This window comes from Pectinophora gossypiella, chromosome 4 (genome assembly GCF_024362695.1).
Source record: "Pectinophora gossypiella chromosome 4, ilPecGoss1.1, whole genome shotgun sequence".
NCBI lineage: Eukaryota > Metazoa > Arthropoda > Insecta > Lepidoptera > Gelechiidae > Pectinophora > Pectinophora gossypiella.
This window is the reverse complement of record NC_065407.1, coordinates 2,243,846-2,264,141: the sequence shown is the minus strand read 5'-3', so window position 1 is coordinate 2,264,141 and position 20,296 is coordinate 2,243,846. Positions and strand designations below refer to the sequence as shown.

Genomic DNA, 20,296 nt, shown 5'->3' with positions numbered 1-20,296 from the left:
AAAATCTTGCGAACGACACTGCGCAGAAACTGAGAGAAAAATGTTTCACAAGGTCTGTAAAGGAAAATTATTTGCTACTTCATCAATTTATTATTGTGGTTTAACCATCAGCATATCGTTGCCTTAAAGCGAAACCACGTAAGCGCGCGTTTGTGAAACAACAACAATCTGACGTGATTTTCTTCAACAAAACCGGCGCGTACGGTCACGAGCATTAATATGTATACACTTTGGTACCATGTCACATTACCTTTTTTGACAAATTGAACTGTTAGTCTCACTAAATGTCAAATATGTTAGTGCGACAGAGTCTTAAAGTGGGTACATTATATTGCTCATGACTGTACCCACTTAATCGTGACGACAGATAATCATGTAGTTTTAAGTGTCGTCTTATATGTTTAAATGGAGATGTTCACATATAGAACGACACGATTTCCTATCGTCTACGACATTTTTCGCAGTGACAACAGATTGTCATGACATTGGGAACGGCTTGCACGACGGTTGTAAAACGATAAAAAATCATTACGACTAAATCGTAACGGCAAATCTATCCAATGGGAACAGCTACTACCATAGTAGCTAAACGATAAAAACAAATAACGACAAATAATCGTTAGGAACTGCTAGAGACGACAGTCGTCCAACGATAAATTAGTCGTTACGACATAGTAAGAACGCGCCCTTTCTTTTTTCAAGTAATTTCAATTCGGGTAAAAATTCAGACCACATTTTTTTACTTGGATTGAAACTAAGTAGCTTGTCTATGGCGAGGTCTTATTCACAATGTTTGTGAACCAAAGACCAGGTCCTTGTTGTGAACTAGACTTTCGAATACTAGCGAATGGGAAACCTTGGGATTGTATTTTATAGCATTACGATATGTGTACTGTTAGTATGTAGGAAAGTGAGTAGGATGGAACGTAATATAAATAGAACATCAGACAGAATACTATGAAATGGATTTGATTGTTTAAGGTATGAATTAACAATGATGAACGGAAGGAAGTTTTTTTTTTAAATAATATATTGTCTATGCATGGATGGATTTACAAAATGTACATATCCAAATAAATAAACTCGGTTTTTCAAACAGGTTATTACACGATTTTCTCGAAAAGCCACGTTAGTGGCTATAATATACCTCATCATCACCAGCCCATTAACGTCCCCACTGCTGGGGCACGAGCCTTCCCTATGGATGGATAGGGACATTGGGCCTTAAACGACCACGCGGGCCAAGTGCGTATTGGTGGTTATTAACGACTGCTGATGCCGCCGGGACCAACGGCTTATCATGCCTTCCGAAGCACGGAGGAGCTCGAGATGAAAACTTTTTTTTGTGGTCACCCATCTTATGACCGGCCTTTGCGAAAGTTGCTTAACTTCAACAATCGCAGACCGAGCGCGTTTATCGCTGCGCCACCGAGCTCCTCGATAATATACCTACCCCCTATTTATTCGTAGCCTACCCCAGTAAAATCACGGGTGAAAACCACATACGTACAGTCTATAAGCAATATCATGTACCCAGTTTAGAACCCTGTCGCACTATCATATTTGACATTTAATGAGACTTACGGTTTAATTTGTCAAAAAAGTTAATGTGACATGGTTTCAAAGTGTATACATACCTAATAGTACTCGTGACCGTACGCATTCGAATCAATATGACACCTTAATCGATTTTTGCTATCCCCATCCCTCCTACGTAACCTCACCCATATCATAGAATAAGGAACCCATATCATAATACTCGGACAGATATCAAACCCATCAAGATAGATTCCATATTGATATCAACTGTCGAATGCTGACTCATCTTGATTATCATCATAACTTTACTTCTTCTATCGTGTGGGTTGTAAGGTGGATTACCAACCTCAGCAGACCTGGTGTCAGGGTTATTATTAAGCCGGCAAATCCCCTAACATGGCTCATGTAACGATTACTCACTTACATCAGTAAGTAGTCTCAGTCATCAATCGGGAACGTAGCCTAGAGTCCCTCATTGGATAAATGGGTAAAAAGAAATGATGAAAAGAAAAAAACTTTAAAACGCTTTTTCGTGAAATGGACTTTTGACATAACCACTAACTTACCATAATGTTTTAATATTTTTTCATTTAATCAAAATTAAATCAAAAAGGGAAAAAATATTTATTTAGAAACTAAGAAACTAGAGTTTATTGGATCATTTTTCATTAATCTGTCATTCGGAAATAAATAACAAATATAATTCAACAAGATAACAATAAACAGAATGTAAATCCACCACAGGCTTCGTCAGTACCATCATTCTTTTTTTTAAAGAAGGGAAAGCCTATTGAAATCATACATAATACAATCCGCACAAGCTTCGTCAAAACCATAATTATATGTTATTATATTATTAACGCTTACCATATATTTTTTTGTTTTTCTTTTAAGTTATATAACTAGTAAAAATGGGAGTAAAATAAAGCCAATTAGCTGTCGAAAAAAATTTGCAACAACAATTAAAAAAAAAAACAGTGGGATTCCCGCGTGGCCCCGCCGCGCGCCGAGCTCTGTGGAGCGCAAAAACCTTTTAAAAGCGGGCATGTTCATTAGGTACAACCTTAATGCGACGCAATTACCACTGAATCACGCTACTCCATTCATTATTCACTGTGATGTTCCGGTTACACAGGGGAGTAGGTTCGATACCCTACTGGGATAATATTGGTTTGGAGACCTAAGTACTTAGATTTCTTTTTTTCTTGAAATATATTTAAGTTTCGAATAAAATGAAAATAAGCACTAATATAATTAAAAAGACAAAGAAATTATACTGTTATTTTTGCTATAAGGGTCTTCTTCTTATCGTGTGGTTTGTGAGGTAGAATACCAGCCTCATCAAGGTTATGATTGATCTGCCAAAGGCCCCTGACATGGCTCATGTAAGGATTACTCACTTGTCAGTAAATAGTAACCGGGACCAACGGCTTAACGTGCCTTCCGAAACACGGATCTTACTTTCGGACAATCAGGTGATCAGCCTGTCCTAACCAAACTAGGGGTCACAATGTGGTTTTTGTGATATGTCCCCACCGGGATTCGAACCCGGTTTGGATCGTGAGTCCAACGCTCAACCACTGGACTACAAAGGCCGTTAAATATAAAATAGGCCGTTATAATGGTTTATCAAAGTATTGAGAGACGCCATGTACCTATGTCGTCGCAAAAACCTGACGAAAGACTGAGTGCCACGATAATAATAATCATCACCATCATCACCAGCCCATTAACGTCCCCACTACTGGGGCACGGGCCTTTCCTATGGATGGATAGGGAGATCGGGCCTTAAACCATCACGCGGGCCCAGTGCGGATTGATGGTTATTAACGACCGCTAATGCAGCCGGGACCAACGGCTTAACGTGCCTTCCGAAGCACGGAGGAGCTAGAGATGATTTTTTTTTTGTGGTCACCCATCCTGTGACCGGCGTTTGCTAAAGTTGCTTAACTTCAACAATCGCAGACGGAGCGCGTTTACCGCTGCGCCACCGAGCTCCTCAATAATAATACTAAAAAATAATAATAATAAATATTAATAGTAATAAAAATAATAATAATAAATATTAATAAAATAATAATAATAATAAAGTTATTTAGGTATAACCTACACACATATAATACATTTACAACATTAAAATATCACACATGACGAACTTACGAATACAATATATGTAGCATGTTGCCGATCGGGTGAGAGCACTCAGATTTGTCCGGCCAAGTAGTTAATGTCATTAGCGACAAATCTACAATAAGTTACGACAAAATCAAATCAATTTATTTGCGAGAATACATAAAATACAAAAAGGTGGTAAAATAATTTAAATAACAATCTTGTATTGTTCGGCCTGCATGCAGGTGTACAATTATTAAAAAAAAAGAAATGCTACATTGAAAAGATGATTATTGAAAATTAAACTTATTATTACAACATTTAATTATTTTTATGTTCAAAATATTCCTTTCAAATTATAATAACATTTGTTCATAAGTCATTTCGTTAGGTTAATTTTGAACTTGTTAATAAAACAACAAAATGCTACATTTTTTTTCGTTTTTGCGACGTCGTAATGAACTTACAACGCACCATTTGGCCTTGCTTTTAACGACAACTTCTATGAAGTTACCAACTTAGAACTTACAAGAGTTACAAAGTTATTATTTTCTCTGACAGTTCGCCCTTTTATTGCCTCTAAGAAATCTGATTAATTATCTTAACTATCTTTAAGCGATTACTGCAAATGACAAGCTTTGTTCATTAAGTTCAAATAGTTCGGGAAACTTTCGTTAAATAGGTGTATTAAAAATCTGACAAAATAGTTGAAGCGTAAAAGCCTTTATAAAAGCAATCTCTATTCATTAGAAGGTTAAATAAATCCTGTTCCACTTTCACTGCTTTCATACCGAACTGATAGAATAACTCGATTACTCGATTTAGGTATGCCTTTTTAAAAAACTTAATAAGATTATTGGATGAACAGCCACAGCCATTGCCGCGCAAATCAAATTTCGAAGCCGGTCGACGACGCCATTTCCGCATCCAATATGGCGGCGTTCGATTTCCGGTCTCGTCTCCCATCCGCTTGCGCGGGATTACATGAAACGTTTATTTTAATCAGCTCAATGCTCGACGTTGCACAGATCACGGGATTAAGCGCAGTTCTACGTATGCGTTGTATTGTGTGCTTGTAATAACCAACCAACTGGTCGCTAAACAGATTTTGTTTGGGTCCCGTGACTGTTTCACTGCTACGCTTATTCGAACTTATGGTACTGAAGTTTATGAACAAAATCAATATACACCAACCTATTTATCTCAGCTAATCATAGCTACCTGATAGTGCTTACCGCCTTGGGTCGAAAGAAGCGATTGATAGGCCATAATACGTAATGTGTTACTTTTACAGCCGTTGAACAACCAGGAAAAAGCTGCATAAACTCGCTTTATATACTCGCTTTTTAGTTTTACCTTGTACCTATTCTGTTTGTGTGTGCAGTTTATGACCAGACTGCGACGAAGCAAAAGCGAGGGTTATGTATTTGACTGCTATATATGCATGTGTGTGTATGCACGTCTGTTCCCACCTAACTTCTAAACTATATGTCAGAATTTATTGCTTTAATTGTGAATAAAATGTTCATTCTAGATACGTTTTAGGATATTTTCAAAAAGGCAAGTGCGTAGTCTTTAAAACCGTAAAATAAAGCAACTGTGTATATATAAATATTCAATACAACGTTAATAGCGGACTTCAAAGCGTCGTAACTTCATTTTCTATCGATTGCCCGTCGGATTTAAACCTTTGATGCTACCAGCTGATTGAATTCCGACGACACGGACCATCTCACACGAGCTACACGTAGCCAAGGGAATACTGTATTCGACTGTTTCTTTTATAAAGTGCCATACAATAACATACATACTGTCACGAGCAATAATATGTATACACTTTGGTACCATGTCACATTCACTTTTTTGACAAATTGAACTGTAAGTCTCACTAAATGTCAAATATGTTAGTGCGACAGAGTCCTAAAGTGGGTACATTATATTGCTCATGACTGTACATAAATCAGAAAATTTCTTGCAACCGTTTGTCTTTGTTCGGTTCATTAGTTAGAATTAAAAAGTCTAGCAAGTTTTAATATAATATATTCAGCTACTTCTAAAATGAAGTACTGACGAAGAACACAATCCTTCCGTCTGTTTTCACGACATGCCCGGGAAGATAAGCCACTAAAAGTGGTTTTTTTTTTCTCCAATGTAGTATAAAAGCATAAAGGCCTTTCAGCTTTCTTTATTCAAATTCATAAATATCTTTATCCAGTAGGTAACATAGTTACACTTTGAATCGTCAATTTTTACATAACGAACGTCTCATCCGCCTAAAACTACTAACCCGACACATTAATTTACTCATTCTTCCTAAAATTAAGAGCTGTGAATCATCCGTCCCTTTCCTTTTCGACGGATATGAAAATGACGGATATAACTTAAAATAAAATTAGGCAGTGTCTGCAGGAATCGGGGCCAATATTGTTATACAATTGAGTAATTTAGCTGCCTAATATCAGTTTTAACTCCAAACCCTACATTTTTTATGAAAATACTTACGTAAATACATAAATAAGATCATACCTATTTCCCGTTGGGGTAGGCAGATACCGAATTCCACTCACCACGATGCTGATACACCACTTTCGCTTCATTCGCTCTCATCAGACTTAATGCATGCCGCCTTTATTTAAGTTCTCTGATAAACCTACAGATATTATTAAAACAGGCATAAATGCTAGTTACAACTGCGGATAGCGGTGGTAACACAAACCGCGGTCTAATGGGCTCTCTCATTAGACCCGGAATTTCACGTAATTACGCGCCTGAGCATAAAGGTGCAATTATCTGAACACCGGTAAAATGTGCCCTTTCGTTTTGTTTCTACATACTTGTACATACGTAGATATATAAACTTACACATAAACACATTCATAAACTTACGCGTTATTATTATTTGTTTATTTATTGACTATTGATTTTATTACAAATTGTATTACACCCATTGTATTACAAATTAAACATTACATTTCAAAACATTACATTAAAATAAAATCAATAGTCAATAAATAAACAAATAATGTCATAACAATTACTTTTACATAATAGGTCACGTGTAAACTTATTTAACAAATTGAACTTTATGTAAAACTTTTAATGTTGTATTTACTAAGCACGAAATTACTATTAATTCCGTGTGTTGACGCTATACAAATCCCGTAGGAAATTTGTATGAAAAAGCAACCTGTGACGTCATAGAAAAGTGACAAAATGTCGCACTTATTATTACATATTTCTTTATAAAAATCCATAAATAAGTTAAATATAAAAAAGAAAACGTTTCATGACAGTTTTAGACCTGTCTTTATTTAGTATTATTAATCAGAAGTTCACAATTTATTTTTGCCCTCGGAAACTACACCATCGTGCAATAAAAGAATATAAATCGGCGCTATAACTCAACGAAACCTAATCTACTCGCTACTATGACTAGACTGAAAACTAGATCGTACGTTTGTGTACTATACTACCACCAACACAGAAACAAACCGTCCTAAGTACCCTTGAAATCGAGAAGAGATTTCATCCAAATGACGGTTGGAGAAGTGTGTTTTTAGAGTGGGAAGTGTGCGCGCCAGAACGTCTGAGAGTACAACGTGGATCGTACACTCCCTTTCGTTGGCACTGACGCCGCCTGATCAATGGCCGTCTACTACAGACTACTTTCACGTTAAACGTAATTTGGCACGGTTTTTCTCGTACAATTCCTGCAGTATTAAGCTCTTGTGGTACAGTCATGATGAATGAATATAATGTACCCACTTTAGGACTCTGTCGCACTAACATATTTGACATTTAGTGAGACTTACAGTTCAATTTGTCAAAAAAGTTAACGTGACATGGTACCAAAGTGTATACATATTAATGCTCGTGACCGTACAGATACCATAGACAGGAAAAAGAGGTGCTTTGTATAGAATGGTAACTCCGCCCCGCAACAATTCGTATCTCTAAGATTTTTTGTATTCATTTATTCGCTCGATTATCTTGTTCACTGAATTCAATAGACTGAAAATATCACAACATAACTTACTAGCATATCCCAATTGGGGTAGGCTGATCACCTGATTGTCCGAAAGTCTTCTTCTATCGGTTGTGAGGTGAATTACCAACCCCATTAACCCTGGTTTCAGAGTTATTGTTGAGCCGCCAAAAGCCCCTGACATGGCTCATGTAATCACTCCTTACTCCGAAAGTAAGATGATCCGTGCTTCGGAAGGTAGGCCGTTGGTCCCGGTTATTAATAAAATAATAATAATAATAAAAAAGTTTATTTAGGTAAAATCTACGACACACATATACATTAGTAAATAGTCGTTACATGAGCCATGTCAGGGGCGTTTGGCGGCTCAATAATAACCCTGACACCAGGGTTGATGAGGTTGGTAATCCACCTCACAACCCACACGATAGAAGAAGAAGTTCTCCTTCTCCCAATTCTAATTGGGATAGTCATAGGTACATCCATCGGAAGATGAACTACAATTCGCCTCACCGAGCTTTCTGTTAGACTGAAAATAAACTTCGTATAATAGAGTTCCGTTTGAACTTAAAACAGATTATAACAACTGAATCTAAACGCGGCAGGAGCTAGCGAGCCCGCCTTCTATTTGCTGTCTGGACAAAACAATAACATTGCAATCACATCGGACGATATACAAGCATCGAGATATGTGTAAACAACTCATATTTCCTACGTTGTGGAAGGTTGTAGATCGCGCTGTCTCGCATAGAGCGGAGGCGAGATAGAGTAGGTACATAAACTGCCTATATACGTCCCACTGCTGGGCACAGGCCTCCCCTCAATCAACCGGAGGGGGTATGGAGCATACTCCACCACGCTGCTCCACTGCGGGTTGGTGGAGGTGTTTTTACGGCTAATAGCCGGGACCAATGGCTTAACGTGCCCACCGAAGCATGGAATCATCTTACTTTTTCGGACAATCAGGTGATTCAAGCCTGAAAAGTCCTTACCAAACAAAGGACAGTCTCACAAAGTGATTTCGACAATGTCCCCATCGGGAATTGAACCCGGACCTCCAGATCGTGAGCCTAACGCTCTAACCACTAGACCACGGAGGCTGTCTGATAGAGTAGGTAAATAAGTTTTTTTTTATGTGCTATGGAAAAAGCACCATAGGTGAGGATGGACAATATGCACATGTCAATGAGTTTCCGCTTGAGACATATCGGGAGGTCTCCTTTCATTAGCTCCTTCATGGACCAGAAACTCTTCCCGACATTTTGAATGCGTCTTTCTACTTCTTTGTCCTGCCTGTTTTCGATGGACGTTACTCGTCGACGTCGAGGCAGACCACGACGACGGTGGAGAGACGAGTTGGACGCCTTCCGGCACAATTGGCAGAATGATGCCCAAGACAGGGAGGGTTGAAAAGGGAAGGTGGAGGCCTTTGCCCAGCAGTGGGACATTAATTATTAGGCTACAGAAAAAACAATTGAAAAGGCGTGGTAGCCCAGTTGGGAGGAAGCTTGTGAGGTCGCAGGTTCTAAGTCAGCTCGGGCCTAAACCAATGATTTCGAATGTCATCACTCATCGTAAAGAAACCCGCATTCCCGAGAAATGACTTTCGGTATTGGACTGGTTTTCCCTTCTCGGGTTAGAAAGTCAGACAGGCAGTCGCTTCTGTAAAAAACCAGCCCTATCAACTCTTCAGGTTAGACATGATGTAAGCAAAGAGTGTGGAATTCCATATGCTTCGATCCTGACACACTTCTCTTGCTTCCTCCGCGTTGAGGTGACTGAGTCATTATTATAGATTTACCTCATATGGCATTAACTACTTGGCCGGACAAATGGGTAGTGCAAAAAAAACACAACGTTACGTCTCGATAGATACCTAATCTAGACGAACTGTAACAGGCTCCTCACGATCTGGAGATCCGGTTCGATTCCCGATGGAGACATTATCGGAATTACTTTGTGAGACTGTTCTTTGTTTGAAGAGGAAATTGCAGGCTTGAATCTCCTCATTGTCTGAAGCAGTAAGATGATTCCGTGCCTCGGCGGGCAGTACTAACCCGCAGTGGAGCAGCGTGGTGGAGTATGCTCCATACCGCCTACGGTTCATTGAGGGGAGGTCTGTGCCCAGTAGTGGGACGTATATTATATGCTGTATCAGAATCAGAATCATTTATTCAACGTAATTATCATGGATAAACTTGTTGAAGGTCAATGTAACATTTTTGAATTTACGTCATTTCGCAAGGTGTTATGGCTGAGGAGAAGAAATGACAAGAAACTGCAACAGCAACACATCTTTTAAATCAATGAGGGTACATTACAAGTTATTTAATAACTAGAGGAACATATTCAATACCAGACATTTTTATCATTTAGGTAATCATTAATCTTATAATAGGCTTTTTTACATAAAGTAAGCTTCACGTGAGCTTTAAATTTGTTCTCTGACAAATTTAAAATATTATCTGGTATTTTATTGTAAAAACGTATACATAACCCCAAAAAAGATGAATTTAATTTACTTAATCTAGAATTTTGAACAACAATTTTATTTTTATTCCTTGTATTGTAAGTATGCCTTTCAAAGTTTCTCGGAAGGAGAGATACATTTTTACGCACATAAGTACATAATGTTTTCATAAATATATTGACTTGCGACCGTCAGTATATTTATTTCTTTAAACAGCTCCCTTAAAGAGTCCCGACAATGCAGATAATAAATAGCGCGAACTGCCCTTTTTTGAATAATGAAAATAGTTTCATGTTATGTTTATGTACCTATTCTAGTAACAGTTAGGTCCGTGCTCTTCTCTTTTGAAATACTGAAAAACACCTCTGTCTTATTTGTCGCGACGATGCGAAGAAATGTTGGAAAGAAATTGTTTGTCGGGAAGAGTCCTCAAAGGGGTATCTCCCGTTTTGCTGCGAATTTGGTGTCGTTTCGTCGTCCTACACATTTTGTGACAAATAACACAGTTTTGTTACACATTTTATTGCTGTAACTTTGTTACATTTATTTTCTAGAACGTTCAAACAACAAAACAAAGGAATATAGCGAGGGTTGAAAGGCAAATGGGTTTAAGCGACATTTTGTGAACTTTACAGGAGAGCCATTTAAAGTTTTATTTTTTCGAAAAAAATTCATATAAAAAAAACTACTGAATCAAAAGTGTTCAAAATGCTAAGAATTATTTTAAATTAAACGTTGCACAATTCTGTATTTATTTGGTTCGAAAAACACATCAGTTATAGATTTTAGAAGTCGCTTAATACAAAATGCCTCAATTGAACTAAATTACAGTTGAAGGAAAAACGGTTAATATCCACTAGAGCCAAATATTGGCTAAAAGCAAAATGCTTTAAGAGACCTCTCACTTATTAGTTTGACTAAAGCTAAATGAGTTAAACGACTTCTTAAAAAAAGAAGACTAAAGGCAAATCAGCTTAACCTCCATAAAAGGTTATATGAAGGAAAATATCTTAAGTGACCATTCGCTACTAATTTCAATTGTATGAAATCCAAATATTAGTAAGATCGGAAATAAAGTCGGTCCTTAAGCCGTTTTTCCTGGGATAGATTTTAGTCGGGCAAGGCATTTACAGATATTTGTACCTTACAATATTAGGAAAAATCACGGCGGATATAATGAGTAAATTGATTTCAATAAGAAACAGGATCTAGAATTTAACCATAAAGATTGTTACACATGCTTAATTCGACTTTTTAAGTATATGGTAAACCGCGTATGATGGCGGATGACAGATGACTGTCACCAACTGAATGCGGGCAATAAAAGAAATAAATAGCTTTGAAAAAGTCTTAATATGCTTATACTCTGTGCTGAGTTTAATCTCACTATCACAACCTGTTTCCGATTTACTGAAAAATTTAAGACCACGTGGCTGGATGCAAGTTCCAAGCACTGGCTCCTACTAGATGGTACGCGGTAGTAGGACAGACTGCAGTGAAGTACTGATTGCTCTCATATTAAGAGGCGGCCAGGGGTGGATAGATCAGCGACTTGTTTGATCAAAATTTCTGTTACATTTGCGCCTAAGACCTCCACTTCGAGCTGGCCATAAGATACCGTCGAAATTGACAAACAATAACAGAACTCGATCATGCTTTTAAAGCCGAGATACGTCGGATATCGCAGCAGACACATCTGTCGATGAGATAATATAGATGATAATAATAATAAATAGATGGTGTTCCTTTGCCGAGCATTTTTATAGCTGTGCTCTGCTCTACCGAAGTTATTGGTTGGTAAAACAGACCGCAAAACTAAGATTGGTGCGATGGTTCTAACGTGAAAGTCAGCTCGTGGGGAACTACAGGCGGGCTTTTCTGTCACCATATGTCTCAAAAACAAATGCCAGGTGGAATAAGCTTGTGAAATTCAGCTCTATGCTGATTCCTATCAATCCAGTTCCGGTAGATTTTCGACAGCGTCAAGACTGTTTTCGGCCACAAACTTTGAAGAGAGTTTCAATCTACAACAAGGAAAAGACCCGACGCCTCACTGATCAGAAATACTTATTAGCAGCGCTTTGGACACATTTTAACGATGTCTTAAATCCCAATAGTAATACCACTGACTTGTTTGTTACAACATATCGGTCGAGTTTGTTACAACAAGGTCGGGGGTTTCGCTTAAGATCTAGCGGCACCCCCGACCTTTGAAGAACTTCTTACCGCGCTAAGAAGGATGACGAATACCAACACATCAAAAATACCATCTGAACTGTATAATATGCCTACACATTAATAACTGGTTATACAAACTCATCCTGAAGATATGGGAGTCAGCTGCTGGAATGATTTTAGCCTTCTTCCTCTTTGCGAGTCGATGGCGATCGATATTAAATTTTAGCCTTAACGTTATTCTATCCCGTGATGCAGAAAAGGTACTTCCGGAAACCCAATGATGATTTTGTCCGGACAGAGATATGGGGGTACGGTTTTGTTATTAAACAGATTCAGGCCGAAAGGCTTGAACAACATCGGCCTTTGTTATGTGCTGCGTGAGGCTTCACGCGGCTTGTGGATTGCTCTAAAGAAAACAGATTGTCCTGAAAAGTTATGACTTATCCTGATACGACAATATCATGACGACATGATGACGACAGTTTGATTTAGAAGTAACTTTTCAGAGCTATTCGTCGTTACCTACGGCGCGAAACAAGGCTATGTCATAACACATGGAGCCATGGTTTCTAGTCTATTTTCTTTATATATCGCTTCTGTATCACGCATAAGTGGGATACTCTGTGGAATTGTTATTTATAGCTTAATTGAAATTAAGGCTAAAATGAATAAGATCATTTTTGATCTCTCACGTCTCACATCTATGCGTCAGTTAACCAAACTTGCCGAGGAATGGCCGATTCAATTAAGTCACACACCACATTATTTATAGTTTTGTGCAAAACCCTTTTAAAATAACCATCCAGAGGATGCTCCGGGGATGTAGCTTCTTCCAATGTTGCTTTAAAGGGCGCTGAGCTGGAGGAAGTTTCAAAATTAAAATATTTGGGTTCTCAAATATGAAATGACTCCAAAGTCATCGGAGTTGCCAGCCCGGATAACAGGAAAACTTAAAATATTAGTGTACAAAGTCTCAGCGGCGTACTTGATACGTAACACTTTAAATGTCTAAGGTCCATCCTTCGCATAAAGCGGCAAGATGGTTTTCCAATAACAGAAGTATTACGTCGTTCTGGCATATTCGGAATAGAAGCTCTCATCATAAAACATCACCTACGATGGTGCGGTCACGTCATGCGAATGGATGACAGAAAGGTTTTCTATTTCGAGGTGTCTAGAAGAAACTGTAAACAAGGTGGACAATACCTGCGGTACAAAGACGTACTCAAGCGCAACCATGTGGCTTTCAACATGCCAACTGATAGTTGGGATGAGTGTGTCTGAACCTGGAATAGCGCGTGATATAGTCCTCGAAAATCTTAGTCCAAGACGCCAAATACGGAAAACTCAACGGAAACCTTCTTACAATTACACGGTAAACTCGGCTGGCCAGCTTGATTGTATGCCATGTGACCAGATCTTCTATTCGAAGTTCGGTTCCGCTAGCCACGTCAAAGTCTACCACAACAACGACTTGGGATAGACACAAATAGAAGTCACCATCAACGGATACGGCTGGGTGACATGATGACACGCACACTCCCGGTCTTCCCAATCGTAATTTTTAGCTGTGTGAACCGCCCAACCAGGACCTGCCCATACTTATTTTGATATATTGAAGTGATGCGGGCACAAGGTTTCATACAAAATTGCGATGACTGAAATGTTAACATTATTTCTTTTTTGTTTTGGAAAAACGTTTTAAGTCCTTTCAAAAGAAAATGATAGTTGTTTTATACGACAAAAAATTTAAAAAAATGTAGCATAAATAGCTGAAGTCAAATTCAATGAATATTTTCGGTAAAGGCAAAACAGTTCAAGTGCCAATTTTACTTTTAAACTGTCGAAGGCAAAACGGTTGAAGCGACAATATTTATAAAATCTGGATTAAAGCAAAAAGATTTAAGCGCCAAATCTATTTTCGTTTCGTCTAAGGACAAATGATTTAACCGACTTATCTATAACAAAACACTGTTAGGGAAAACGCTTTAACAGACTTCGAATCATGAAAATGAAAAGACATAACAGCTTATGTGACCGACTCATACCCCGGAATACGACTGATATGCCACCCGCCCAGAATTTTGTGCATTTTTTTGTCGGTTAAAACACGGGTTTTTAAAAATGTACCCAAAGTGCTAATTGGTTGAAGCGCCAAAAAGTAGCTTTGATTGACCTGAAACCAAGATCAGTCGACGCGGAAAAAATCGCTGATTCCGAATATATATATATAAGTCAATTTCGCCCAAAATGTCGCTTAAACCCATTTGCCTTTCAACCCTCGATATGGTATTTTTTTATTGGTTGGTACTTGAATAACCCCCCCGGTACCCCCTCCGGTTGATTGAGGGGAGGCCTGTGCCCAGCAGTAGGACGTATATAGGCTATTTATGTATGTATGTTATGTATGTACTTGAATAAGCTCTAAAATCAAAACAAGGTATTACGTTTTAGGCCAGTCTGTTTGTAATAAATAGCCTCTGTTGTCTAGTGGTTAGAGCGTTTGGACCACAATCTGGAGGTCTGGGTTCGATTCCCGATGGTGGCATTGTCGAAATTTTGTGGGACTGGCTTTATTTGATAAGGACATTGCAGGTAGCATCACCTGATTGAATAGTAAGGTGATTAAGGTGGGTAAAGTGATGGAATCATAGTATCTGCTTACTCCGGTGGGAAATAGGCGCAAGTTGATGTATGTATGTGTGTGTATATAGGTGATTCCGTCATTCCGTGCTTCGGAGGGTACGTTAAGCCGTTGTTGGTCCCGGCTATTCGGCCATGGTGGAGTATGCTCCATACGCCCTCCGGTTAATTGAGGGGAAGCCTGTGCCCAACAGTGGGACGTATAAGCTGTTTAAGTTTTACATAGTAGGTACAAGCAACAAGTCTTCTTTGTATCGTGTGATCGGCCTGCAATGTCCTAACGAAACTAGGGATCACAAAGTGATTTTTCTGACGTCCCCACTGGGATTCGAACCCGGGGCCTCCGGGTCGTGAGTCCAACGCTCAGCCACTGGACCACAGATGCGCTAAGCAACAAGTAAGAATTATACAAGTGCCTAACGTAAGGCTTGTAAATAGGTATGTCTAATAATAATAGGTAGGTATTTATTATGTCGTAATAGTTATTATTACACAATAAATATTAATCTTTCAACCTTCCATGAATTACCATAAATCTTTGATAAAACACTTGAATTATTTGCGATAATGATAACATTGATGATGTACTACGCAACGTATTTATAAGTGCGTTGTAAGTGTGTAGTAATACATCAATCAAAATTCGTGCTATTTATAATCTGCATCGTCAGGTCAGGACTCAGGAGAGCTGTTTAAAAAAATAAATATACTGACAGTCGCAAGTCAATATACCTATTTATGAAAACATTATGTATGTACGTAAAAATGGATCTCTCCTTCCGAGAAACTGTGAAGGGTATCCTTACAATACAAGGAATAAAAATAAAATTCCTATTCAAAATTCTAGATTAATCAATTTATTTAATTTCGACATTAAAATATTACAACCAAATATTCGTAATAAACATTACAGTCAACACAGAAATACACATTATATAAAATAGACAATAACAATCTATTTAGTAAATTCTAGATTAAGTAAATTAAATTCATCTTTGTTGAGGTTATGCAATATACGATAATATTTCAGCACGAATCTTTTGCATAATCCGAATATATATTACGGATCACTGGCTATTGTAATTGACATGGCTTTGAAAACGAAAACAATCAGGCAGATTATAAAAGCTCATTAACCCTTAAACCCGTGTCAGGGGTTGCAAAGTGTCATATTATAACTCGTACAAACAGAGCACGTCAAACACCTTTCATAGGGTTTTCATTTTACTGGGTCGCGTGTTATACACGCATTCCGGTGCATTTTATAATTAAAATAATAGTGGTTGTCAACCTTTGGTCTGGAAGCTTTTTGGTAGAGCTAATGTTTAGGTACGTCTTACTTTGCTTATTTTATTCCGTTGTATTTTATTTTATTTTTTATTTTTATTCAGTCAGACATTGCTGTTAATTCCTGCAGACACCATCTAATATCCATCATCCGTCCCTTTCCTTTTCGGCGGGTAAGAAAATATCGGGTATAACTTAAAATAAAATTAGGTGTCTGCAGGAATCAGCGCCATTGCTTTCCTTCATTTAGAAGTTTGCACAAAAGATAATAGAGTGACTGAGTAGAGAGTGAATCTTCTTCTTCTATCGTGTGGGTTGTGAGGTGGAGTACCAACCTCATCAACCCTGGTGTCAGGGTTACTATTGAGCCGCCAAAGGCCCCTGACATGGCTCATGTAACGATTAGTAACTTTTTGCCATTCTTCTTCTTCTTCTCATCGTGTGGGTTGTGAAATGGAATTTCTGGTAAAAGTATTTTTGCCATTATAAAATTGTAATAAGTACCTACATATTTATAAGTAGGGTCGCGCGAACAAAAAGTTTGAACACAACTGCCGCACCGCCCCTGTCAACGGGTGGATTGTAGATCGGTAAGGTCATTGACCCCGGGTATTTAGGGCGGTCAATTGTGAAGAAACAAGGGGCAGGGATGGCCCTTTACCCTTCCGTAACTCTTTCTGGACATTGTTACATTCCGTTACATTGTTTTGTTTGTAACGGTTATGAAATTATTGAATATTAGTTTGAATATTAGTCGTTAGTGCAAAAACTTAATTCTGTCGGGTTATTGGCCAATGTAAATTTTTTACAGGGTTTTTACAGGGTTGTTTTAGATTTGTGTTTGAAATTGACGTGTGTTCCATAAATTGCTTGTTACCGGTCCCTTTCATTTTCGCCGGATAAGAAAATGACAGGTATAACTTAAAATAAAATTAGATGGTGTCTACAGGAATTACTTACCATAGGTCAGAGAATTGATTCGCGAGACAACCAATCAAAACACAACTATATATTACACACAACACAGTAGAAACATTGCATTTAAGGACAGTTACAGTACAATTGCCGTCCTTATTGCAAAACAGCAATTTCTTCCAGGACGTATAAACTGTGGTGTCCCGAGTGTCCGGTCCCACGTACGTGGGATGACTTACTCGGGACTAATCACATCCTATCAGTACATCTTACATAAACTCACGCCTATTTCCCACCGGGGTAAGCAGATACTATGGATTTCCATTTGCTTCGATCCTGACACACTTCTCTTTCTTCCTGCACATTCGTCAATCGTTTCATACGCGCACGGCATCAGAATAGATCGGCCTTATGGTCAATTTACGTCTTTCTCTATGTTTTAGTGGTATTTTTGAAATTTTTAATTAGGTATGGGATGTTGTATGTATATTATATTCTATATAATATATAAAATTCGGCAAGTTGACATTTAAAAACCTAAATATTAATGTAGATTACGATTTATATCCTTCGATAACATAATTATTATGTACCTATATCTACACAGGGTGTTAGTGACGTCGTAGCGACTACTTCTTATCGTGTGGGTTGTGATTGTGGATTGTGAATTGACCTCAGTCTCTTCTCTCGTGCGCTCGAATGTGATTGGCAAAGCCAAACTTTGTTTTGAACACGCGGTCACATTGGAGGTAGAATTGCTGTCCATTCGAGTTGAAAATGTAGCTATAGTGTAGCTATAGGGTTTGTGACGACCCTTGCTTTAAGGCAATTTTGCTCGAAGTTAGCTACTCCTGTTTTCACACAGTGACACCACTTAAGTCTTATGGTGGTTTTAATAAACCAATCTCAGCTGAGACTGCCCTCAAGATGATGCTCGAGTCCCTGTTTTTATATAAAACTGTCACATTGACATGATCTCAAGGGCTGTCTCGAAGCTGAGATTCGTTTATTAATACCACCTTTAGAACAGCAAGGTCCTCCCAGCGTTCACTCAGGTACCTAATTAATGCGTGAACGCAACACTCTCAAGATGATAATCCCGTGTTAATTATGATTAAGTGGCACAAATGGATACAGCGATATTGACGACACGGTGGTTGATATGACGGTTGATTATCACGGATTACGAAGGTAAACATAGTAATCACTTTGTGATCCCTAGTTTGCTTAGGACATTACCCGATTGTTCGAAAATAAGATGATCCGTAATCGGAAGGCACGTTAAGCCGTTACTCCCGGTTACTACTTACTGATGCAAGTTAGTAGTCGTTACATGAGTTACCTTTGGCGGTTCAATAGTAACCCTGACACCAGGGTTGATGGGGTTGGTAATCGTAACTTAGGTACTGGCAGAATATCAGTGTTGCTAAGAGTTCGCAACAACATGCTGAGTCAGTCCCATTTCCCTGGCAGTGTATTTTTGATTTGTATACTTATCTTTATCTTCTCTACACTGCACTGCACTGTTTTGGGAATAAAGTTATTCTATTCTATTCTAATCCACCTCACAACCCACACCACAGAAGAAGACCAGCATGTATGAAGGTTTTGATAAGTGAACTTCATGTGTCAGGATCATAATAAGTATCCAGAATCCTGAACGTGATGGTGAGCCTTATCGCCGTCAAATCGAGCCAAATGTATTAGTGAATACTGCACTTAAGGTAAATTATTAACTCATAGTTGTAAGCCCGGTACCGGAGTTAGAACCGGCGCTCCCCTTTTAATTTACATGACATAATAATGTTTTAGAGGAGCTCGGTGGCGGAGGAGCTCGGTGGCGCAGCGGTAAACGCGCTCGGTATGCGATTGTTGAAGTTAGCAACTTTCGCAAAGGCCGGCCATAGGATGGGTGACCACAAAAAAAAAGTTTTCATCTCGAGCTCCTGCGTGCTTCGGAAGGCACGTTAAGCCGTTGGTCCCGGCTGCATTAGCAGTCGTTAATAACCATCAATCCGCACTGGGCCCGCGTGATGTTTTAAGGCCCGATCTCCCTATCCATCCATAGGGAAGGCCCGTGCCCCAGCAGTGGGGACGTCAATGGGCTGATGATGATGAACAATGTTTTAATTTAAAGTCTATTACCGATCTTCCGGTTCGGTTTCAGCCGCCTCACAATCAGTCGCCATAGACTCTGTAATCTTCATCTTTTCCTTCTTCAAAATACTTTTCATCGAACTTCACTTTCTCACACTTTCATTGTTAAAAACGTTTCTAATTATAACTAATCTACTTCCTAGAGCTCTTTAACGTCTGGAAGTATTTTCAGATGAGTTCAATAATGAGTAGTTAGGTTTAGTAGCATGGTATGCAAAAGAGCGCGGATTCCCGTCGCGGGCGCAGCCAGCACTGAATTGCCGCCGACGCACCGCGGGTTTAACTGGCCTAACTCGATGATACCCGGTTGGATTGCTGCAATTTCATACTCTTATTATTGCAAACATGAGGGCGACAGGAGACCGGCTCTCAAACAAAATTGGTAATAAGCTTTTGATGGCATTAAATTGAAACGCTTCGTCTGTCGTCTTCCGATCGCCCGTCTCACTAACGATAAAGCTGATAACGATAGGACCTGTGGATAGGACCTTTTGAGGTAATTTCAAACTCTTTACCTGTACGACACGGCAGATTCCTAAAAGCATTAAGTAAGTACTTTTATCTGTTAACCTTATCATCCAAGACAACCTTTCCTTTAAAGTTTAACTTTCTAATTTCATGGATAACAGATATATATATTATGCAACTTTAGAGGTATGTGACTTAACCTGTATTGGGCTGGTTCTTCCTTCGCGGGTTGGAAGGTCAGACAGACAGTCGCTTCTGTAAAAAAGTGGATCTGTCAAATCTTCAGGTTAGGTTAGCGGACCCTGTGAAAAACTGGATAATGCTAGGGAGATGATGATGATAATGAGTTTTAATTGAGGATAGATTAATGGATACCACCAGCGAGGAGGTGTATACTATTATTACTCATATGTTATGAGTATACACCTCTGCCTACCCCGCTGGGGATACAGGCGTGATGCTGTTATGTTATTTTCTACTGTAAATATAGAAACATTGGCATGCACATGACAGTAGGATGTTAGGCAACAAATGTAAATGTA

General features: G+C 38.7%; 1 protein-coding gene across 4 annotated transcripts in view; it reads right to left on the bottom strand.

Moving 5' to 3' along the window:
- LOC126366220 (proton channel OtopLc-like) overlaps window positions 1-20,296 on the bottom strand; it is a 136,704-nt gene that overhangs the window by 44,500 nt on the left and 71,908 nt on the right. The window contains exon 1 of one of the 4 annotated variants that reach the window (XM_050009252.1): window positions 19,275-19,514. The exons of the other annotated variants lie outside the window; for them this stretch is intronic. Within the exon in view, the coding sequence (XP_049865209.1) occupies window positions 19,275-19,363 (89 nt within the window). The 5' untranslated portion in view covers window positions 19,364-19,514. Of the gene's footprint in view, window positions 1-19,274; window positions 19,515-20,296 lie in introns of those variants that run through there. 4 annotated transcript variants of the gene reach the window in all.